At 43.3% G+C, this 21,046-nt stretch overlaps 4 protein-coding genes across 4 annotated transcripts; 3 read left to right on the forward strand and 1 right to left on the reverse strand.

Annotated features, from left to right (window-relative positions):
- Positions 1-600: 600 nt before the first annotated feature.
- On the forward strand, positions 601-2,760 carry uts2d (urotensin 2 domain containing). The gene is made up of 5 exons (XM_056603719.1): positions 601-1,426; positions 1,612-1,716; positions 1,830-1,867; positions 2,181-2,265; positions 2,680-2,760. The coding sequence occupies exons 1-5, from the start codon at positions 1,327-1,329 to the stop codon at positions 2,703-2,705; spliced, it is 354 nt and encodes a 117-aa protein (XP_056459694.1). The 5' UTR covers positions 601-1,326; the 3' UTR covers positions 2,706-2,760.
- A 1,290-nt stretch (positions 2,761-4,050) lies between these two features.
- LOC130393280 (platelet glycoprotein V) lies at positions 4,051-8,028 on the forward strand. The gene is made up of 2 exons (XM_056603926.1): positions 4,051-4,114; positions 4,450-8,028. The coding sequence occupies exon 2, from the start codon at positions 4,455-4,457 to the stop codon at positions 6,384-6,386; it is 1,932 nt and encodes a 643-aa protein (XP_056459901.1). The 5' UTR covers positions 4,051-4,114; positions 4,450-4,454; the 3' UTR covers positions 6,387-8,028.
- A 1,028-nt stretch (positions 8,029-9,056) lies between these two features.
- Positions 9,057-13,664, forward strand: lrrc15 (leucine rich repeat containing 15). Its single transcript, XM_056604614.1, has 2 exons — positions 9,057-9,338; positions 10,765-13,664. Exon 2 carries the CDS (start codon positions 10,771-10,773, stop codon positions 12,481-12,483), a length of 1,713 nt encoding a protein of 570 aa, XP_056460589.1. The 5' UTR covers positions 9,057-9,338; positions 10,765-10,770; the 3' UTR covers positions 12,484-13,664.
- A 2,803-nt stretch (positions 13,665-16,467) lies between these two features.
- Positions 16,468-18,942, reverse strand: LOC130393137 (E3 ubiquitin-protein ligase TRIM39-like). The gene is made up of 2 exons (XM_056603727.1): positions 18,579-18,942; positions 16,468-18,489 (listed from the first exon to the last, which is right to left on the reverse strand). The coding sequence occupies exon 2, from the start codon at positions 18,485-18,487 to the stop codon at positions 16,877-16,879; it is 1,611 nt and encodes a 536-aa protein (XP_056459702.1). The 5' UTR covers positions 18,488-18,489; positions 18,579-18,942; the 3' UTR covers positions 16,468-16,876.
- Positions 18,943-21,046: the final 2,104 nt, after the last annotated feature.

Here is a 21,046-nt window from a genome sequence, read left to right on the forward strand (position 1 = left end):
GTCATTGCAAAGGGTTTGCAGAAACCTCTTTCTAGTATGGATGATTTTACTGTAATGGAACGATATTAGCTCTGCAATTGTGTGTTTTATTTTGTGTGATTCATTTTTCTGCGCACGTTAACGCACTACACTGACGCGCACACAAATTAACATTCTTATGTAATGGCCCCCTCTAGTGAAACGTGTGTAGAATTGCAGACTTCGCTGAAAGATTAACTAATGATACTGCATATTTACAAAAAAATAAATGTATGCCTCTCTTTGTTGAACTTATTGGCAAAATCAGCAATGCTGCCTGAACATCGATAGTGTCCTAAAGTAGGAGGGGGGTGAATAATAATGATAATTATTATAATAATTGTTTTACTCCTCCTTCAATTCTACAAGTTGTCCTTGAACAACATAAAAACAGAAAAAGTTTTTTTTTATAAAATAATGTTGCTATAATATGTGGATACATGGTCTATATGTCGGATATGTGTACTCGATAAGTTGCAATCATTTACGAGGTCCTTGAAGTGGCTCACTTTTGGAAGTTGTATGCATTGTCAACTGGGAGGCCGTTTACAGTGTGGTCGTATAAAGAATCAATGGCTGATGCTTTTCCATTCATTCTTTTTGGCTTTTGCAAGTATTTCAAAGCTATGGACCCGCGCCAACTTGAATGAGAGCCAGGCTCATTCATTAGCGGTGTGAGATGGGAACTCTAAGATTTGTGTAGGGATGTTTGCAAGGTATAAGTTTCGTACTTATACGTGTCAAAGAATAAAGATTTCATCAGTTCAAAAACAGTCCAAGAGCAAAGACTGCAGACCTAAATCCAGCTATTGTGCACTCAAGAAACAACAAAATCAATTCATTTTCCTAGCACCTCCATTCTCCACAGATTCTCCACTTGCTATTTAAGGAACTAATTAATGTAAAGGAAAATGCTTGCAATGGCGAAGTGTGTTGGTTTGGGCCCCTTGTAAACAAGACTGTGATTGATTGGGTCTGCACTCTGTTTGATTTGTTCCTGTCAAGGTGATGTAGGTTACTGCCCTTGTCTACAGCGTCATGCCCTCATATTTCACCTGGACGCTGCACGGTCCACTCAAATTGGTTGCCTATTGACGGCACCAAATAGTGACTAGGTATTGATTTAGTATACCGGGGTGGGACTGGCCCCTCCTCCGAGGGCTCCGAACCCCCCTCCACCCCACCTCAAGAATGCATAAATACATTTTGTGGCAACAGACTCGATAGATATTGGACCGCCAGCCTCTTTCTTCAATCAGAGTTCAGAGCGAAAGGCTTCCCCTAGTTTGGACCATACACTGAGGTGCAATGGATAGAGTGTACTCTGCCAACTATTGCTTAGGACTGCTGGGCATTCTGATGCTGCAAGGGCTACTGAGTGTGGAGGGGAGGAGCATTCTCAACACTGGTGAGTGACCGTTGTCTTGGGGGTTTTCTTTAAAAAGTGAATCTAAGAAAAATTATGATGTGATGCTGATTCCTCCTTGCCTGCGTTTAAAATGTAGTCACCTGTTAAGCGTCTGTTGTCTGTGTTCCTTTTATTTCACATTCATTCTTATGTGGTTCATGTATTGTTTTTTTGTGGGTCTTTAGGAAACAATATTTATTATCCAAAAGAAGAGCCAGACGCTCAACGCCAGATCCTAGCACTATTACTGAATAAAAGCCTGGTGCCAATCCAAAGGAATGACATTCCAGGTGGGACATTCAGTAGAAAAAGTACATCTGTGACTAGTGTTCAATGATTTTGACTGATCAGTTTATAACTCAATTAAGAACTTTTAATTGACATTTATCCTCTAAATGTGCAGGTCTTGAGCTGGTGAATAAGTTATCTCAACTAGAAAAGGTAAGAATGTTTGGCTTGACATCAAAACTTTTAAATGTTGTTACATTATCACACTTGACAACCAGAAACAATTGGAATGAAAAAAAATAATATCACATACATTACAGAGCAGGTCTCAAACAATATCATCTATGTGACATCACTTCTAATGTGTTGTATGCATTGAACGAACACATCAGACATTAGAACTTCTTTGTTCCATGCACGCATCACATTAAATGGGACATTGCACATTCAAACAAGAGGCAAATAAATGAATGGGTTCAGGACTAAAGAAGTGGACAACTAATCAGTGAGTGACCCGTTGTTTCAGCTAAGAGAGGACCTGGATCTAGAGAGGAAGATCACCGCAGATGTCATGGCTGAAGTCAAATCCCTACCGGGGAAACGCGGCGAACGTGAGTGTCCCTTTCTTGCATGCTCCCTCATTCTTTTGGACTCTCACTCTATCTGTTCCCTCTCTGGCAATCTCCCTCTCTCTGTTCTCTCTCTGGCGATCTCCCTCTCGTTGTCGACCTGTCCTTGCTCTCTCTTCTTCTTCTCTACTCTGTCTCCATCTTCACCGTCACATCTTCCATCACATCTCTCCCCCTCTAACGTATCTCCCTCTCTCCATCCCTTGCTATCCCTTTCTCTTCTGCACATTTTTAGTGTGCCTTGCATTGTCGTAAAAGATTAGATATGTTTTGTATAGTACTGCATTATAAATTCAATGTTGCACATTACTGCACCGGCCCGTTCCCCCAATCCCCTTGTGTGTATACTGTTGTCACTTAACGTGCTACAACGGGTGTCTCTGTCTCTCTCTACAGCCTGTTTCTGGAAGTACTGTGTTTGAGGGCGGCGGTGGAGACGGAGCAGGCCCTCTGTGCCCAGGGACATTCACCCAGGAGCTGAAGGGTAGCGAGTCTACAGTGGGTTGGTGGGTGGGTGGGTGGGTGGGTGGGGAGGCGGAGGAGAAGGCTGCACTTTGGGCATTTACTCCACTCCTTTATACTCTTTCTTCATTTGTTCAGTTTATTCAGGATGCATTTTAGGGAGCATGGATATGGGAGAGGGGGGCATTACCTCGGTAGTTACAGACCTGGTTGGGACTTCATGCTGCAAAATATATCTTAACCTTAAGACTCATGTAACTATTAAAAGAAACATCCATGGCAATATGACACATCAATACACAGACCGCGTATCCTCAATATTTCATAATAATGTATTAACACTGGATTGCAGTTTTTGATGATTCTTTTGTTCATAAAACACCTGTAAATAACACTATAATGACTGGAACTACTTGATTGTCAGAAATGGCAAATACTTGACCGATGAGACGACTTTGGGGGGCTTTATATGCCCCTTACCTTGTCATTCTGTCACCCTCTTGTGGCATTGTTTGATATTGCATTTTATTTTTTGCACTTAAAGACACTTTCAAAGAGTAATGTAGGTTAATATGCCTATCATCCACTTGGAGTAATAACCTACTGTTTTATTCTAGTGACTAAATAAAAATGAATTGTGTGAATATGTTACATGACTCTGAATTGCAATTTGTCAACCTCGACTGCAACTGAAGAGAAACAGTAGGCCTAACTGAATTCTCTATATATGAAGGCTTTATATTTAATCAATCTATTTATACTTGGGCTTGTATTGAATAGGGCTTCTTGGTAATGAAATGGTAAAATGCAGCCAACAGCACACTTTCCTGGTCGCTTTAAATAGTGAGTCCGAGAGACTCCAAGTCGGTTTCTACACATTAGGCCTACCACAGCTGATAAGGCACTATCTCGCCCCTACAGCAGGGAGGAAAAGGAAATGTTTATGGCAACACCAGCAATGACACATAGCTCAGAAATAGCATGGAAGGTGGAGCATAAAGTTGGGAAAGATGGAATCTGTACAGACATGTACGTGAAGTCTAACGTGCACAGCAACCATAGAAACTCACACAAATAGGCCTAGAATCAAACAATATTTATTTCTTCAACCATTGAAGCACAAAAGGTCTGTGTTATTATTGCAGTTTGAGTAATGACATTTTTATTCACTTTTTACAGTATTTTATCTTGCATATTTCCTTCTGTTGACGGCAGTTCAAGCCCGCATGAAGTGTGGTCTGTGCAGCCGGACAAGATAAGTCCAAAGGAAATGAACATGCAGTATATCTGCCACTCATACTGTGTTAGTAATACCCAACACATTCATAAAACAAAGCTGTTCGAAGAGTAGCCTAGTACCTTGTGCTGGGTGAGTCAAATTTTTAGTTTATTTTCAATATTATATTTGCATGTTTTTTGACAATGAACTTTTGTACAAACGATTAGATAACCTTTGACTGGGATAATAATAGGCTATTAATCGATTGATTGAAATTCACATACATTAAATAAAAACGGTCAATATAAACTGTAGAACAAATATAATATAATTCTAGGGACACTTTATACAGATTGTATAACTATATTATAACCCTAACCCTTATTTCTATTTGTAAACAACAGTTATACATTGCAAGACATGTTCTTCACTTCAAATGGCAAACATTCTTAAAACAATTTTATGCCTGTTTCATGATCTCACAGGTACCATGCTGGGGATTCTTGTCCTATTGCTCTTGCCATACTTGGCCCGCAGCTGCCCTGTCCATTGTGAGTGTTATTTAGACGTGGCCGTCCGGTGTGTTGGCCCCAAGATCACGGACGTGCCAGGACAGATGCCTTCCAACATGACCCTGCTGCAGCTCAACGTCACCGACATTAACGTCCTGAACAAATGGAGCCTCCAAAACATGAGCCTCTTGTTGCGTTTCAGCCTGATTCAAGGCCCTCTCCATACCATCCACCCGCTGGCCTTTTACACCACCCCGCAGCTCAGGTCCATCAAACTCTCCCTCAACAAACTCGTGGCCCTCCCCGGCAAGGTGTTCAGTCCACTGGCTGACCTGGAGCAGCTCCTCCTCGACGCCAACCGACTGGAGTCGATCCCTTCGGAGATGCTCAGAGGACTGACTAGACTGCAGCATCTGGAACTGAGCAGCAACCAGATCTCCCGTCTGGACCCGGGGGTTTTCGATGGACTGAGCAGCCTCACTTTCCTGAACCTCGGTGGGAACCTTATCAGCGCCCTCGCCCCTGGGACCTTCCGTTCGCTGACCGCCCTGCGCCGGCTCATGCTCTACACCAACCGGCTGGAGGTGCTGGGGGACGACGCCCTCTTTGGTCACCTCCCCGAGCTCGTCGATCTGAAAATCCACAACAACCACATCACACGCCTCGCGCCCAAGGTGTTCTGGTCCCTGGGGAAGCTCTCCTTACTCACTTTATCAGGCAACCGGCTCCAGGAGGTCCCAGAGAAGAGCTTCTACCACATGCCACTACTAGTAAAACTAACCCTCTGGACTAACCCGCTGCGGTCCCTCCCGGCACGTTTGATGGGCCACACACCTTTCATGCAGGAGTTTTATCTGTTCAGCACTGCACTCGCCACCGTTCCAGGGAATCTGTTTGCCAACATGACCGGCCTTTTGCGCCTTAACCTCCATCTCAACTCACAGCTGCAGGTGCTACCGGCTGAGCTGTTTCACGACCTTCCCAAGCTTAAAAAACTCTCGATTAAGGGCAATGATCTCCGCACCCTACACCCAGACCAGTTCTCCAACCTCGCCTCGCTGTCCGTTCTGAACCTCAATGACAACAAGCTCAGGTCCCTGCCCAGTACCATCTTTCAGAATCTGAAGGTGGTGTCTGCAATTGATCTGAAAAATAATGAGCTGCAGACCCTCCCGGGAAAGATTTTCCACTCCAATGGAGTCTTAGCGAAACTCTCTCTGACAGACAATCGGTGGCACTGCGACTGCCAGATAGAAGGTCTGGCCTACTGGCTCAGAGCCAATAAACAGGTGCTTGATGACAAGGATGTGATGTGTCAGAGCCCCTTGTTCCAAATGCTTCGACCACTTTGGTCTCTGGGTGAGAGGGACTTTTATGCGTGCATTCCTCTAGCAGTCGGTTACTTTCCTAGACAGAGAGGGAGTCAGACTAAAATATCGACCCCTCGTCAATCTCCAGCACTGACGACCTACCAACCGAGTACTTCACACTCTACGACGTTCCCATTGGCCAGCTCCACCCCCGCCTCAACGGCCCGGCCTCCTCGGATAACAACCACAGCGTCCACCACTGCGTCCACCACCGCCGCCGCCAGCATCTCCCCTGAAGCATCATCAGCTCCTCCCAGCATTCCAAGCATTTCCATGGAACACCACTCTCGTCCTTTCTATGATAGGCTGGTGCTTGAGCAAGGGCCCGAGTTCGTGCACCACCACCACCATCAGGGCTGGGTCTCTGTGTGGACTCTTCCTTTGGACGCGGCCCATCTTGGGCTCCTCATGACCGGCCACATCCTGCTGATGGTCACCGGGGCACTGCTAATCTTTGCTTCCATGTGCGGGATGTACCGCTTGGAGAAGGTCATGCAAGAGCTATGGGTGGAGGACAAAGATGGCCGACGTGCACTGTGAATAATGATTGAGGGAAAACACGCACGCCAGCTTCTTAAGAGGTCCCTTAGTAAACAGTGTGAAGAAATATGCTAGAAGATGTAAATATTTCGGCAGCATTTCAATAAAATTACGTTGAATATCTGTTACTGTTTAATCCATTTATCGCCATTAAAAAGGCATACACATAAGCTTTAGTATATGTACTGCAATATAATGTTTTGCCTTTAGTTATTCTTCTTATTCTAGTTAATTCGTTATTCGTTTCATTTTTCGTAGAAATCAAGTGACGTGTAACAATAACCTGCCGTTCATTTTTCAAATAATGATAATACAAAACATTATGATTAATGATAAAGGATGTTCTTTCCAAATGAATCATCTAAGATAGAAGAGCAGTGGAATCCACAGAGCAGGAAGCCCAAAGGTTGAAAAAGAATGTCGTTTCTGAGAAGCATACATTTCTGGATAGAGGCTGTGTCCCTGACTCCCTGTTTTTCCAAAAATCCTCCCGCTCCAACCCACACCACAGCACTGTGTTTAAAGTCCACTTAAAAGGAGCAAACACTTCTCTTTGTATATTTAGAGATCCAATTTTTAAGTATCCGTGTTGTATTTATGATGGCTGGAGTTGCAAAACAGTAAACAGTTTTCAATTTTTTTTTTTAAAGATTAATAAAAAATGTATTGCTACAAGGAGGGAAGATATCTAAAATGATAATATCTTAAGGCACATATAAACACATTGCAACACACACACACACACACACACACACACACACACACACACACACACACACACACACACACACACACACACACACACACACACAGACTTGTTTTGACCAACAACCCGTAAACAAAACACAGTGAACTGTTGAATGGTACCCAAGTTCATCACTATGGCAACGAGTAATGAATAAACCTTTTCAGCACTCTAATCACACACAACAGTGGGCAGAAACTGTGGCGAGTAAGAAATGGGGACACGATAGAATGAGCGAGTTACCGGAAACAGAGCACAGCGCTGACCACACAGAGGATCCTCCTGAGAGTTATATTATTTCTTGCAATGTAAATGCATTAATTGTTATTTTTGTATTGTAATCACATGATGTGAATAAAACAAAGCATCCAATTTGACAGAATGCGGCCAACATCAATTTGGGCCAGTATCATCCAATTCAAAGCTCTAAATAGATTGCATAATGGTGTAAAGGAGTAGGAGTGTGTGTAAATAAATATATATTCAACCTGCATAGGCTTTTGACTGCTGTAGTTTAACATTCAACGTTCATCAATAACAATAGTCTACATCTCTGGTATCCATTGTCAGAACTGAGGGTTTTCCAAGCCTCCAATATTTGAGGTAGTATTGTAGAACCTCTTCTCCTACACGGTGGAGCACACGCTAGAAATACCATCCTCCTCATCCCATAAAAGTTGACTGATCCCACCAAACTATTTTCCAAGTAACCAACACCAGACCCGTGATGTTGAAGGCGTATAGCTGCTACATCTGATACTTTTTAGTACTATTGAAACATTTAGCAGATGTTTTTATCCCAAGCGATTGGCAGCTGATTATTATTATTGTGCATGTCATTAACAGACAGATGAGGGCTAGGGTTCTTGCCCTGGGATGCCTACAGCTAGACTTCAGACATAGGGATTTGAGACCCTACACCCTAACCACTAGACTACCCTGCCTCCTATAGAAATCAGCCGCCTCTTCAATGAGAAATGAGGGACTTTCATACGCAGGATGTTTAAAAACAACTTAAAGTGCTGTATCCTGCTGTATCTAACTGCAAGCTAGCGTGCGTCTCCTCCAGCCTCATGACACACCAGCATGGTTTTGAATATCATGCAACACCACTGGAGCAGAGGTTGTCATCAGAGAGAGAACATCTATGATCATATGCATCTGTAATCTGACAACACGTTGCAATGTATGTTTGGAATTCTTCTTCTTTGTGGATTTCTTTGGTTTGTGTGCTTAAAACATGCAAAACAAAATAAGTACTGTATACTTTATAATAATTCTTATAATAATTATTACTGTATTATATTGTATATAATATACAATTGTGTTGCGGTTGAGGTCTGGATAGAGAAGCACGCCTATATGAACATTCACTCCACCCTCGCTATCTTTACCTCAAGCAGAGTGGGGGTTGTTCTCTAGTGAAACGCTTTAAACGACATATGGATGCACTCAAAAAGCAGCTGTCTACAGCCACATTTTCTCACGTTCTGGCGACTTTTCCGGCCAAAATCAAACCGGAGCAGGCAGAGGTACGTGAGCGCACATGATGATCATACATTTTGTTTACTCAATAGGCCTACTTTTTTTCTTTATTGTTTTTTTTTCAAGCTGTTTTACAAAATTGGACATGGTTCCCTAATGACAATTTTCTAACAGTTCTAACCCAAAGCCATCCCCCATTCTCATCGATAACTGCAATTACACACACTCTTCCTCACACACACTCACACACATGCCATTTCCCAAAAAGACAAAAATGCCCAGTCATTTCCTCTTTAAATGAAACAAATCTAGTTCATTCAGAGTTGCAGAAGGGTGGGAGGGGGAACCCCCTTACACAACACTAAACCGCATCCCCCCCCCCCCCCCCCCCCCCCCCCAACTAAAAAGGGCCCCTGCAGTAAAGTTTGTATGCTAGAGGAGTGGGGTGCAGCTCAGTGTAGACCTCAGCCTGAGAACGTTTGGCAGAGACCTTGCACATTCCATGGGGCTTATGGGTAAAAAAAAAGAGTGACGGGAAAAACAAAGTGATGATGAGGAGCAGGACAATTTCACTGAATCAGGATGTGACTCATTGAAAAACCAGAGCTGGAACCGGTGATTCAACTAGGTGATGAGGAGAACAAAACAGATAAAACGGGATAAAAGATAACAGGGATTCAACCCATTTTCTCTTTGTGTTCTTAGACAACGCAGTCGCAGAGGTAGGTACCGCAACGCTTGATTACCAGCCTGAACACAGCTGCTTTGAATTGACCATGCCATGAATCGTGTATGCTCTGCTTTATTTGTGTTTTCTGTCTTTTTTTTAATTGATGCCGATAATGAAGTAGAACAGTAATGGGATGGGAAGAATGTACATTTTGAGTTGATCTTTGAATTGGCCAAATTCATTATTTATGTGTGTGCAATTGTTTTGCAAATGTATTTTGCATTTCCCATTCTGTCTTCTCCATACCAGTCCAAATTAGAGGGCTTATCTGCCTTTTAGTTGTTTTTTTTGAGTTTGCGTTTTCTAAGAGTTACATTAATGTTGTTCATTATTTTACATCAGAGTGGCCAAAATGAGTGAGTGAGGGAGGGAGGGAGGGAGGGAGGGAGGGAAGGAGGGAGGGATAAAAAGGCAATTAATGGTGGATTGTAAATTTTTCCGGCATTACATCGTTCTTACTTGATGATTAGCAGCCCGTTCCTGTCCCTGTCTGTCCCAGTCCAGTCCAGGCACGTACACTAGTGCTTTAGCGACTGAATTGTTAGAAAGGAACAGTCAGTGCTCATTTGATCTGTTCAATGATTGTTTTATGTAATTACAATATCAATGTAATTACTGTTATTTTTTTAGGGGAAAGCTGAAATTTAGCAGGTTATCTTGTATTTTGTCACCAGACACACACACAAACGCACACAGACACACACACACACACACACACACACACACACACACACACACACACACACACACACACACACACACACACACACACACACACACACACACACACACACACACACACAAACAATCCCCAAGCTGACAGATATGGAGAGTAATGCTCTGAGTGAGAAAGTAACTTATTACTTGCCTAATGTTAGGAAATATGTTTCACCATGAGGAAACCTGAGAATGACCTTAAAGATTCTGACTATTGCAGTTGGGCAATAAAGGTTGCAATGAAGCAATACAGATTCTGGGAGTTGCAGATAGGCAACATTCATCATCTTGTTATACTATAAGTTGTAGTAGTAATAGTAGTATAAGTAGTTGTCATAGGTGTAGTGAACATATTTTTCTAGAATAATTATGAAGGAACACTAAAGGAATACAATCAATAATATATTGTAGCGGTTGAAGATTGTTTTAAATACAAGAATACAACTTGTGCTTTACCTGATGACAGAATGAAAGATGACTATAGAACCCATGTGTACCTCCAGGTTCAATGATTAACACTCAGCCTATTATATCTATATACCTGTGCAGGCAGTTTCTTTGTCAGAGGCAGTGATGGAAATAAATATTGTGTTATCCCAGGAAAAGGACATTCTGAGTGCAGTGTTATATTTGTCATGATCTTGTGTTAACCTTGTATTAAGTGAAAGGCCTAATGATTCTTTGTCTTCCTCCCCTCCTAGGGAACAATGGGCCTCTCGGTTGTTCTTCACCTCCTGCTGCTCCTCAGTACCCTCACCGCTGGCCTCTCTGCATGTCCTGAGGGCTGCCAATGCACTGCCAAAACGACCTGCTCCGAATTGTCAACCTTCCCCACTGCAGTGCCACCATCCACCATGGCTCTCATCATCACCAACTCCAGTCTCCCGTCCCTTCGAGGGGGAGACTTTGCGGGCTTCGCCGATTCCCTTCGCGCCATCGCAGTGAAAGACTCTGTGTTGGGAGCAGTGCAACCCGGTACGTTTGATTCCACCTTCAACCTGGAGGCAGTAGTTTTCACCGATACCGACTTACAAGATCTCCCCGAGGCCTTGTTCCAACACCTCCCGCGTTTACAATCTCTGATCTTACATGGCAACCGGCTCCTGGAGCTCCATCCGAGCTGGTTCGCCTCCCTGTCGTCTCTGGCGGCTCTTGACCTCAGCGGGAACCAGCTTTCTTCCATTCCCAAGGAGACATTTCGACCGCTGGCTCAGCTGAAGTTCCTCATACTAAGCGGGAACAATATCAGTGAGATTTCCGGGAAGAACCTGCAAGGCCTTAGTCAGCTGAAAAGCTTACGCCTGAACAAAAACGCCCTGCGGGAGATTCCCGCCGGCTTCCTGGACGACCTCGCCAGCCTGGAAGAGTTGGCCCTGCAGGACAATCTGCTCACTCACCTTCCACGTGACATGTTCTCCAGAACACCCAACCTCAAAAAGCTCTTTCTGTCGCACAACCAGCTCACCACCCTTTCAGAGGGGCTCTTTCTGAACCTGCCACATTTGTCCCACATCTCCTTGTACGAAAACCACCTGGAAACTCTGGGCCCCGGCGTGTTCGGACCCATGCCGTTGAATCAGCTGTGGCTCTACGACAACAAGTTGAGCCGCCTTGAAGCCAACACCTTCAGCAACCTGACCCAACTGCATCTGCTGGTCCTTAGCCGCAACCAGATTAGCCACGTGTCCCCTGGGGCGTTCAGCGGCCTGGAGCAACTGGCCGAGGTGTCCCTGCACACCAACCGCCTCACAACGTTGGAGGCTGCCACTTTCCAAGGTCTGCCCGGTTTGGTCAACATTTCGTTGGAGCACAACACCATCAGCTCCCTCCCTGCGGGGTTCCTCCGGGGAATCGGACATCTTGGTCAGGTGGACCTGCACAATAACTCCCTCTACAACCTGCCCCTGGAGGTCCTGGATGACTTGAGGGTGGCGGACGAGGTGCTCCTGCATCACAACCCTTGGACATGCGACCAGGACATTGTGCCCCTCAGGGACTGGTTGAGGAGGTACCCGTCGAAAGCAAATCACAGCCTTGTCGTGTGTAACACACCCTTCAAACTTAGCGGCGAGAAGATCGATGGGCTCGTGGATGAGGACCTGCTTGTTCGGAGGCCCACCGATGGGCCTGCAACAGAAAAAAGTACAAAGGCTGAAACTCTTTCCCAGGAGAAAAGCACAGCCACCGCTGCAACGGTCGAAACCCTGATCACCTCAGGGAACGGGATGAACTCGACTGATGGACCAGGGAAGGAAGTGCAAGGGCTCGTGTCCAGGAAACACACCATCATAATAATCGCGGTCGTGTGCACCGCTGTAATCTGCAGTCTCATCGCCTGCCTGGTGTGTTACAGGAGGAGCAAAAAGAGAGACAGCCGCAATCTGGGGCAAAGAAATAAGTCCAACATGTACTCGCTGTAGACTAGACCACCCGAGATCGTCTACCACCACGACGTATGAGAGCCAAGGGAGTCAATCCATCTGCTGAGTACAGCAGTGAAGGATCATTAGCAGCGTGGTCACCTAGGAAATTGTAGGTGCCAGAGTTTTCAGGCTGTGATAACCCTAATTGACTACGTCTTCTTAGTGGCATTGATGTACTTGCAGCTGAGCGCAGGATCAGATGAAATAGTCAACTTGAAGACATAGTCAATGTTAACACTTCTTGTGTTAAGGTAAATTCCTGTCAGCTGATATAATAAACTTGAGTTTAAATGCTTTCTAAACTGTAATAAAAAAAAAAAAATCAAGCAAATTGCATTAATTATAATAAAATCTATTTTTATTTAATAGCAAATGCTTCAATATTTTCATACAAGATTAGAATCATGCATTTCGCTGTATAAAAGTCCTTGTTCTAATGGAATTATTTTTTAAATGATCTTGAATATGTTAATACATTTAATTGGTATGAATAACAGCCTCTTTTGCAAAATAATCTTCCTATTCTATTTTTTTTTTTTTTTTACTGTATATGGTTGTCAGGCCTATGATCTATTCTCAGGAATGCATCACAGTTTACCCCTCCCTTTCACATGTGTTCAACAGGGCAACTTTATGTGAATAATACAAATTCCAGTCAGACGTTTCGTTTATCATATAAACTGTTCCAACAAACATTTACCTAAAAAGTTCAGCGTTCATAACAGAGTAAGTGCACAGCAACTCTCCGTCAGAGACTGAATTCCAAAAGAGTTCTCGTACCAGGTAGGGCTTGCTGCCCTGCCTTGTTGATGTGTGGAGGGGTGAGCAATGGAGCATGCTCTGCTCAGTAGACTCCGGGCAGTGCCCTGGTTGTGTACTGTATACATAGTACGACATCGTCAGACCACAGCCTTCCATCTCATATCAGGCAATACAACTTCAGATCTGGTGTCACCAAAATGATGACTTTGTATGATGGCTGCCTGAATATCTTGATATCGATACCGAAACGATACCCACTGCAAAGAACCTAAAACATCAGAAGCCATTTGTGTTCAGTTTACTTTATTTGCCTACTGTAGTGTGCAGGCTAATAATTCTGGTTTTGAGATCATCATAGAAATTATTTTCATGCTCAATAAAATTGGAGTTCATGGCTGATAAGTGCTTTATTTTGGTTTGCTTACTTACATGTAGGTCTATTTTTGAACGAATTTATGAATTTATGAAAGATTTTGAATTTAGAAAATGTTATGACATTGATCATTTGATGATTGTAAATAATAAGATCAAGGTCAGAAAGTAATTAGGAAACATAGCAAGATTTTGAAAGATTATTAGACAAAGCCTATACTTAGTGGTAATAAAACGATATCTGTCTGAATAAGTAAGAAATATATCGAAAAGCACCACAGTCATAATCTTTTATGATGACGCATGTTGTGGTTTGGAAGTTTCGGGCATTTCGATACATTCAGGAATGAGTAATCTCTTCGTTTGCCAGCAGAGGGAACCAGATATTTAACTCTGGTAAATTCAGCTTCTCGTTTTTTAAATCTTAAACATAAATCATCAAGACTTTTTCTTTCTTCCCTCTTTCCTGCCTAGAGCTCTCTGTGGCAGGAGTCTAGCCTCGTTTGATGCAATTTCTGTGTTTAATGAGCTGTGCTTGATAGTGATTATTGCATTATTTTTTTATTCTAAGAAACGGTTGCTAAGCCCAGCAGTTATTTGATAACTTTTGATTGAAATATCTATATTGGAACGGAATAACTGATTCATGTTTTTGTTACGTCAACACTTATTTTGCAGAATTTACCTTAGCCATGTCAACAGTTTAATGTGGATTACTAAAAAAATCGTAATCACATTCTTGATTATATTAATTATGTTTCATACAATCACTCAAAGCCACAAACTCACAAACAAATAGAGAAGGATGTCCATGTTGTGTTCATATGCATAGGCCTAGGCCTAAAAGTTATGGAAACGTTTCGAATGATAGTGATAACGAGAGTAAGATGGAGCTGCAGAGGTAATTGGAAAAGGTGACGCATAGCACCTGGTAAAAAAAGGCCAGAGAAAAAAACAAGGGTGGAACACCTTCAGCCAGTACAGACCTATTGCATTTCAGAACAAAAATAGCTGCTGCAAAGTACATTTGAGGTCTGCTTTGTGGTTGGCTGACCTGTCATCTACCTCTAATGACAAAGAGGGGCCTTTCTATTGAATATGGTGTGTGTGTGTGTGTGTGTGTCTGTGTCTGTCTGTGTCTGTGTGTGCGTGATTCTGTGTGTGCGTTTGTGGGGGGGCGGGGGGGGACATGTTAGAGATGGCTGACTAATTCTGATGAGGATGAATAGTTTTCATAGAAACTAGGCAAATCACTGGATATTTACTTCCTCTGTTTAGGGAAAATAGGCCTACATTAGAGCCATACGGTATTATATCCTTAACCCATCCATAATATTGGTCGATAATAGGTTCAAATTATGTGAGGCAGCAAGAAGTCCGTCTTGCTTTAAATTCAATATTCAATATCAATATTCATGCTAAAACTAGTAGATTAGGACTCTGAATAAAGCTTTTGCAATTAGAGTGTATCTGTAGCCTTTTTTGGAAGGTTATAAAGTAGGGTTTCAGGGGCAAAGTTCTCGTCTGCTCCATGGGAGGAATATAGGAAAACCAGCAAAACAGCTAATTTGTCAGTTTCTTTCATGGAGACAATAAACAATGTATATCGATTAAAGAGGCCATGCCGAGATAACGCTGGAATGTTAAGACAAAGCACTTGGATTCCAGCCATATATAAGCGGGAAGTCGTTGGATTTCTGCGTGGAAACCCAAGTACACGCGTGTTTCCATGGGCATTTCCCAGGTCTTTAGGCCATGGGAGCGAGCTTAAAGAGACAGTCAGGACCAACACTTTGCATTACCTTGGGTTGAAATGTAAACAGGAAAACTGAATCTATTGATATTTACCATACATTTGTGTAGTATTTTTATTTCGTTTCAGTGTTTCCATTTCAGCTCAGTTTTTTCTGCAAGCTTAGTTAGAGTTAACGTTTAAGTTAAAACATTGTCTTTTATATGTCAGTATTAATTGATTTCCGTTTGTTGACTACATTCACAATGACACACACTCCCTCTCTGATGCACTGACATGAAGAAGCACACAGACCCTGTATGGTGTGGCTGGTGTCCGGTCTCTCTTGGCCCTGGGGTCAGCCTCTGGCTCTGGGCAGGGCAGGAGGTTTGGATCTGCTGGTTCCTGCTCCGTCTCTCCCAGCGGAGGCCCCGACGGAGCCACCTGAGCCCCCTGTCTGACCACCAGCTGCCCCCTCCAGGCAGAGCTCCAGAGCGGCTCGCTCCATCTCTACCAGCAAATACCTGTTCCCCCTACATACACACACACACACACACACACACACACACACACACACACACACACACACACACACACACACACACACACACACACACATGCACGCAAACACACACACAGCTGCATTGTCTTTGGACGCACGCACACACCAACCCGGTGTCACACGATTTCGTGCTCATGCGCAGGATCTATTGAATCGTGTCCCAGAGCACGAGCTACATAGAATGAAATGTAAAGCCATGCATTTTGAATAGGAGCGTTTCTCAGACGAGAGAGAGAGAGAGAGAGAGAGAGAGAGAGAGAGAGAGAGAGAGAGAGAGAGAGAGAGAGAGATTGACAGTTTAAAAAATACACAGAAAGATGACGAGAGCACTGCAACAGTGTGTGTGTGTGTGTGTGTGTTTTCCTTCAAATCATGGCTACTTAAGTCAAAGTTCTTGAAACATAATAAACAAATCTAAAATGATCTATATAATGTGAACAAACATAATTTACCTTCTGCCCTGAAAAGATATATTCCACTGAAAGTGTAACGATGCCATTTCTCTGCATTTGTATTAAAGTCAGAAAAGTGAACCAAGATTTAATTGGGTATTTATTCATGATTCCGAAATTTAAAACTATGCAATTTACAGTGATGTAAATATTATGATAAAAAAACGAAATCCTACAAAGTTGTTCTACATAACTGAAACATTAATAATATTATAGTAAAAAAAAGGGAAGAAAACACACACAATATAGTGGAAGATAACAATTTATAATGGGCTACATTTATGATGGTCTGGGTTATTTTCATCCTTTTTAAATGACAACAGTACAACATTTAGGCAGTTCTCTCAGATCTATAATAGCAGATATTCTTATTCATTCTTATAACAATTTATAATGGGCTACATTTATGATGGTCTGGGTTATTTTCATCCTTTTTAAATGACAACAGTACAACATTTAGGCAGTTCTCTCAGATCTATAATAGCAGATATTCTTATATCAAACAGTATCTTAGTCGGTTTGATTGACAGGTGCGATGATCAGGGGGGCAGAGTTTCTACCAAAGAGAATTGAATAAAGACAAAGCATTGGATAGAGAGGCTCTCTAAATGTGCAGCCAGTAGCAGAGTAGATATGAACCCTGGCTTCCACATCAAAGAAGGAGACCAGACCCTCATCATAATCAACAAATACCCCCATCTTCTTGGGCTTAGCTCTCAGAGGAAGACGGACATCAGGATCATCATGAAATACCAACTCATCCTTTTTGAATAATATCATCCAGCAGCCACTCTTAGGGGTCAATGAGATGGGATTCTTTCTATTGATTGACACTCTGGCCACTCCTAAACGCCATACAGCCTTGTCCTTAACCTGGACCTCAAAGTAAAATCTCCCTGAGGAGAAGCTCTGCCTCGAGAGAACACATTGATACCATGTAAATCTCTTAGGGTTGTCTGGGAGTTTCTTCCCTTCATCTCCATCATGTACTTGTTTCCCATCCTCAGACACGGTGAGCAGGGGATGAGCTGTGTCAGGATCCAGAGTCACATCAACTTCATACTGCTGGACCCTCTTCAATTCAGCGGGACTACTCAACTTCTTCATCTCCATGTTCAGTGTCTCCTCCAGCTGATCCAGAGATCTCCTCAAGGTCCCTACGTATGACGGAGGATGGACCTCCACCGTCGTCCAGTCCCTGGTGGGTGGGGGATCCTTCAGGGATCTGAAGGCCTGGAGGAAGTGGAGGTGGTCTTTAGTGTGTGAGAGCGGCTTCACCTCTGAACTTCTATTGGTCAAAACCTCGATTTCCTGCTCCAGCTCTTTGATGAGGTCTTCAGCTTGTTTCTCAGTGGATTTCAGTTTCTCTTTAACCATTTGGTTGAAATCATAACGGCACTTCTCAACATGGCGTATGAGAGCGGCGAGGACCTGCAAACCATCAGCTAGCTCCCTGTCTGCGTCTTTTTTACCATTTCTTACTCTTCCTTTGATCTCCATAATCTTTAGTTTTCTCTCCTGGATCATCTCCTCTATCTTTGCCAGCTGGGCCATCTTCACTTCATATTCCTCCTTTAGAGGTACAACAGGATGGGACCTGTGGTCACCCTCTGTGCAGAACTGACACACAAACACCTGTTCAGTCCTGCAGAAGAGCTCCAGAAGTCGTTCATGTTTCTTACACATCCTTTCTTCCAGACGGTCCATTGGCTCGACCAGTTGATGTTTCTTCAGGCCGGTGACTCTCTGATGTGGCTCCAGGTGGGTGTGGCAGTAAGAGGTAAAACACTCTAGGCAGGACTTGACGGCCTTCAGCTGGGTCCCAGTACAGACGTCACAGGGAACTACTCCTGGTTCAACACAAGGCTGCCCTTTTACTCTTACAGACGTTTTAAACTGAGCGGCCATCTCTGATATGAAGGTATTGACCCGTACATCAGGTCTAGTGTGGAAGAGCTCGTTGCAAACAGGACATTTGTACTGGACTTGTCCATCCCAGAACTGTGTAATACAGATTCTGCAGAAGTTGTGTCCACATGGGGTGAAAACGGGGCTGCTGAACACATCCAGACAGATGGAACATAAAAAGTCATCTTCAGACCAGGATGTAGCAGAGGCCATTCCTAGACACAGACAACAAGGTTTATGCATTCCATTATTTTTCTTATTACATATAGGAGCGGTTTTAACTAAGATTTGCTGTATAACTCACCGTGTTGTAGTTTCTGTCTGTCAGACTATTTGTTCCAAAATGTAGTTTATTTTCCTTCTGAAAGAGAGAACTGCTTTCCGGTGGAGTTACTTTCGATTCTATGAACCTTAAGTTTCGTTTCTTCATCATTACTCTCCTTAGACTGGGTAGCCCCCCCCCATTCTGCCGGCGATTTGAGTTCGCCCTGGACAAGGGGATTCTTCGAAAAGTCAAATCTCCTAACCTTTATGCCTCCTTTCCTTAACCTTTGTGGAAAACATCATCGGGTCAAGGAGAGATGAAAAGGTGCTTCCTTTCGAACATAGGAAAAGACAGCACTGTTTAAAATGAATTCGACTTCACTCTTCCTAACCAACGTCATTGCGCGAGGGCGGGTATTGCTGACCTCTAGCGTCTCTAGTGTAAAACTACAATTTTCCGAAGATTGACTAAAACAAGCGCTCTTTGATCCATTTTATGTGCTTACTAACCAGCTATAAATGAATTCATTTGTATTCAAATAATTATGTTTCTTGACTTGGTATCTATTATATTATATATTCCCCTTCGCACGCTATTGGCTGGTTTAACACAATGACGAAAGGGAAGCGACGGCAAGCAGCCAATCGCGTACCGAGTCAGTTGAACTATGCCCGTTGATCCCCTCTGGTGCTGAAAAAAATGACAGCAATAGCCAGACTACCCCGTTATAGGACTGAACCATGGGACTGAACCCACGTCAGTCCTGTAAGTAAAAACACTTGCAGAACTAGAATGAGCTTTATTTGAATACGAGAGGCAATTCGTTGGGACACATATTCAACAGGGCCGGCGGTAGCAAGGGGCAAGGGTGGGCTCAGCCCACCCAAATGTGCGCCCTGTCCAACCAATCAAAATTGAAGAAAATGTTTTTTTCGTTTTTTTTTTTTTTTTTTGTGAAAGTCCAGACCCACTATCGGACGGACCTGTTTGTTCGCTGTCCAAGAAAATGTCAAATAAATTTCAGCCAATTAATTAATACTATAGAATATACCATAACTATGCATTGCTTCTCATTGGGTGGGCAGGACAGCCTGCCTCCAAGGTACCCACCCACAGTTACCGACCCAAGTTACACCCACAGTTTCTTTCAATTTGAATTTTTACGCCTTGCAATTTTGCTACTTTTGTCTGGAAACTTCCTTAACATCAGTATTTCTGCCAGCAGAGATACTGTGACAATTCATCAAGTTCTGAGGTGTCTTTGTGAAGTTGTTTTGCAATTTATTCTGTAGGTTATATTTAATTTATATTAAGAATTTGAAAAATAAACATGTAGCTTTTCATTGAAGGTGGCAGATGGTTGTAACACTGATGTGGAAAGCTGCTGGTGGCAGTGCTATCATGGTAAACGCCCCCATACAGCAGTGATGTGTCTAAAAGCTTACATTACAGTAAATGTGCCAAAAAGCAGGCACGGAGATCTTGCAAGGGCAAAAGAAAATTGTGCCACCTATTATTTCTATCTGCCCACCCTAATCTTACTGGCTAGAACCGGACCTGATATTCAACATCCTTGTTGTTTGACAGGTTTTGGTCTTTATTCAACTTAATAAAGCCCTGTCCGATGAATGCCTGACAGAAATGTCTAGGATAAGATTAGCCAATATAGAATGGTGTCACTGTATGAGGAATGAGTATCCGAGTCTTGGATAAAATGCAATATTCCTATTCTCTCCCTCGCAGGAGAAGGAGGAGGAGAAGGGAAAAATGAACATAGCTGGTAGCAACTTTGTATTTTTGCAGATGTAGGCCTAGTAACCAGTATCATTAAAATCTACTAACTTAGATCAAGTCACCCAGTAGATGGCGATATTCGGGGACACCCACACAGTGTAAGATAGACACAAGCTCCAAAACAGCAAGTTATAATGGTTGTTATCTAATATTGAGTTGACACATGTAGTTATATAATCTCCCAAACTTTAACATCTTAACCAGCTGAGTCATGTGACTCTGGGTAGGGCAGACGAACCAGACCAACAACTTCACTATCCAGAGACAACAGACAGAATCACAGTCTGTGTGTACACGACACGACACGCTGCTGTGTATTGTTGCAGAACAACGCAAGTCAAACAAAAGTTAGACTCAAAACGTCAGGGGGCGATGAGAATGGGAAGGCGATGGCGGAGGACGGAGCTGAGCTGAGCAGGACAGCGGACGAGGGAGATGATCAGGCAGGTGAACAGGCAGAACAAGGTCACAGGAGAAACCAACCTGAGTGACCGAGTCAAGGAGCCAGGGCTATGGATCTAACGGCGGTGGTAGAAACGACAATCTGGTGATGAGTGATTGAAGAACCGGGGTCGGTTTGATGCAGCTGATGAGAGAGAGAGAGAGAGAGAGAGAGAGAGAGAGAGAGAGAGAGAGAGAGAGAGAGAGAGAGAGAGAGAGAGAGAGAGAGAGAGAGAGAGAGAGAGAGAGAGAGAGAGAGAGAGAGACACACA

This window comes from Gadus chalcogrammus, chromosome 12 (assembly GCF_026213295.1).
Source record: "Gadus chalcogrammus isolate NIFS_2021 chromosome 12, NIFS_Gcha_1.0, whole genome shotgun sequence".
NCBI lineage: Eukaryota > Metazoa > Chordata > Actinopteri > Gadiformes > Gadidae > Gadus > Gadus chalcogrammus.

Coding starts and splice junctions, on each gene's coding strand:
- LOC130393137 (XM_056603727.1), bottom strand. CDS start 18,487: ATGGCCTCTGCTACATCCTGGTCTGAAGATGACTTTTTATGTTCCATC.
- LOC130393280 (XM_056603926.1), top strand. CDS start 4,455: ATGCTGGGGATTCTTGTCCTATTGCTCTTGCCATACTTGGCCCGCAGC.
- lrrc15 (XM_056604614.1), top strand. CDS start 10,771: ATGGGCCTCTCGGTTGTTCTTCACCTCCTGCTGCTCCTCAGTACCCTC.
- uts2d (XM_056603719.1), top strand. CDS start 1,327: ATGGATAGAGTGTACTCTGCCAACTATTGCTTAGGACTGCTGGGCATT. Junction 1,717..1,829: donor CCAAAGGAATGACATTCCAG/GTGGGACATTCA, acceptor CTAAATGTGCAG/GTCTTGAGCTGGTGAATAAG. Junction 2,266..2,679: donor ACCGGGGAAACGCGGCGAAC/GTGAGTGTCCCT, acceptor CTCTCTCTACAG/CCTGTTTCTGGAAGTACTGT.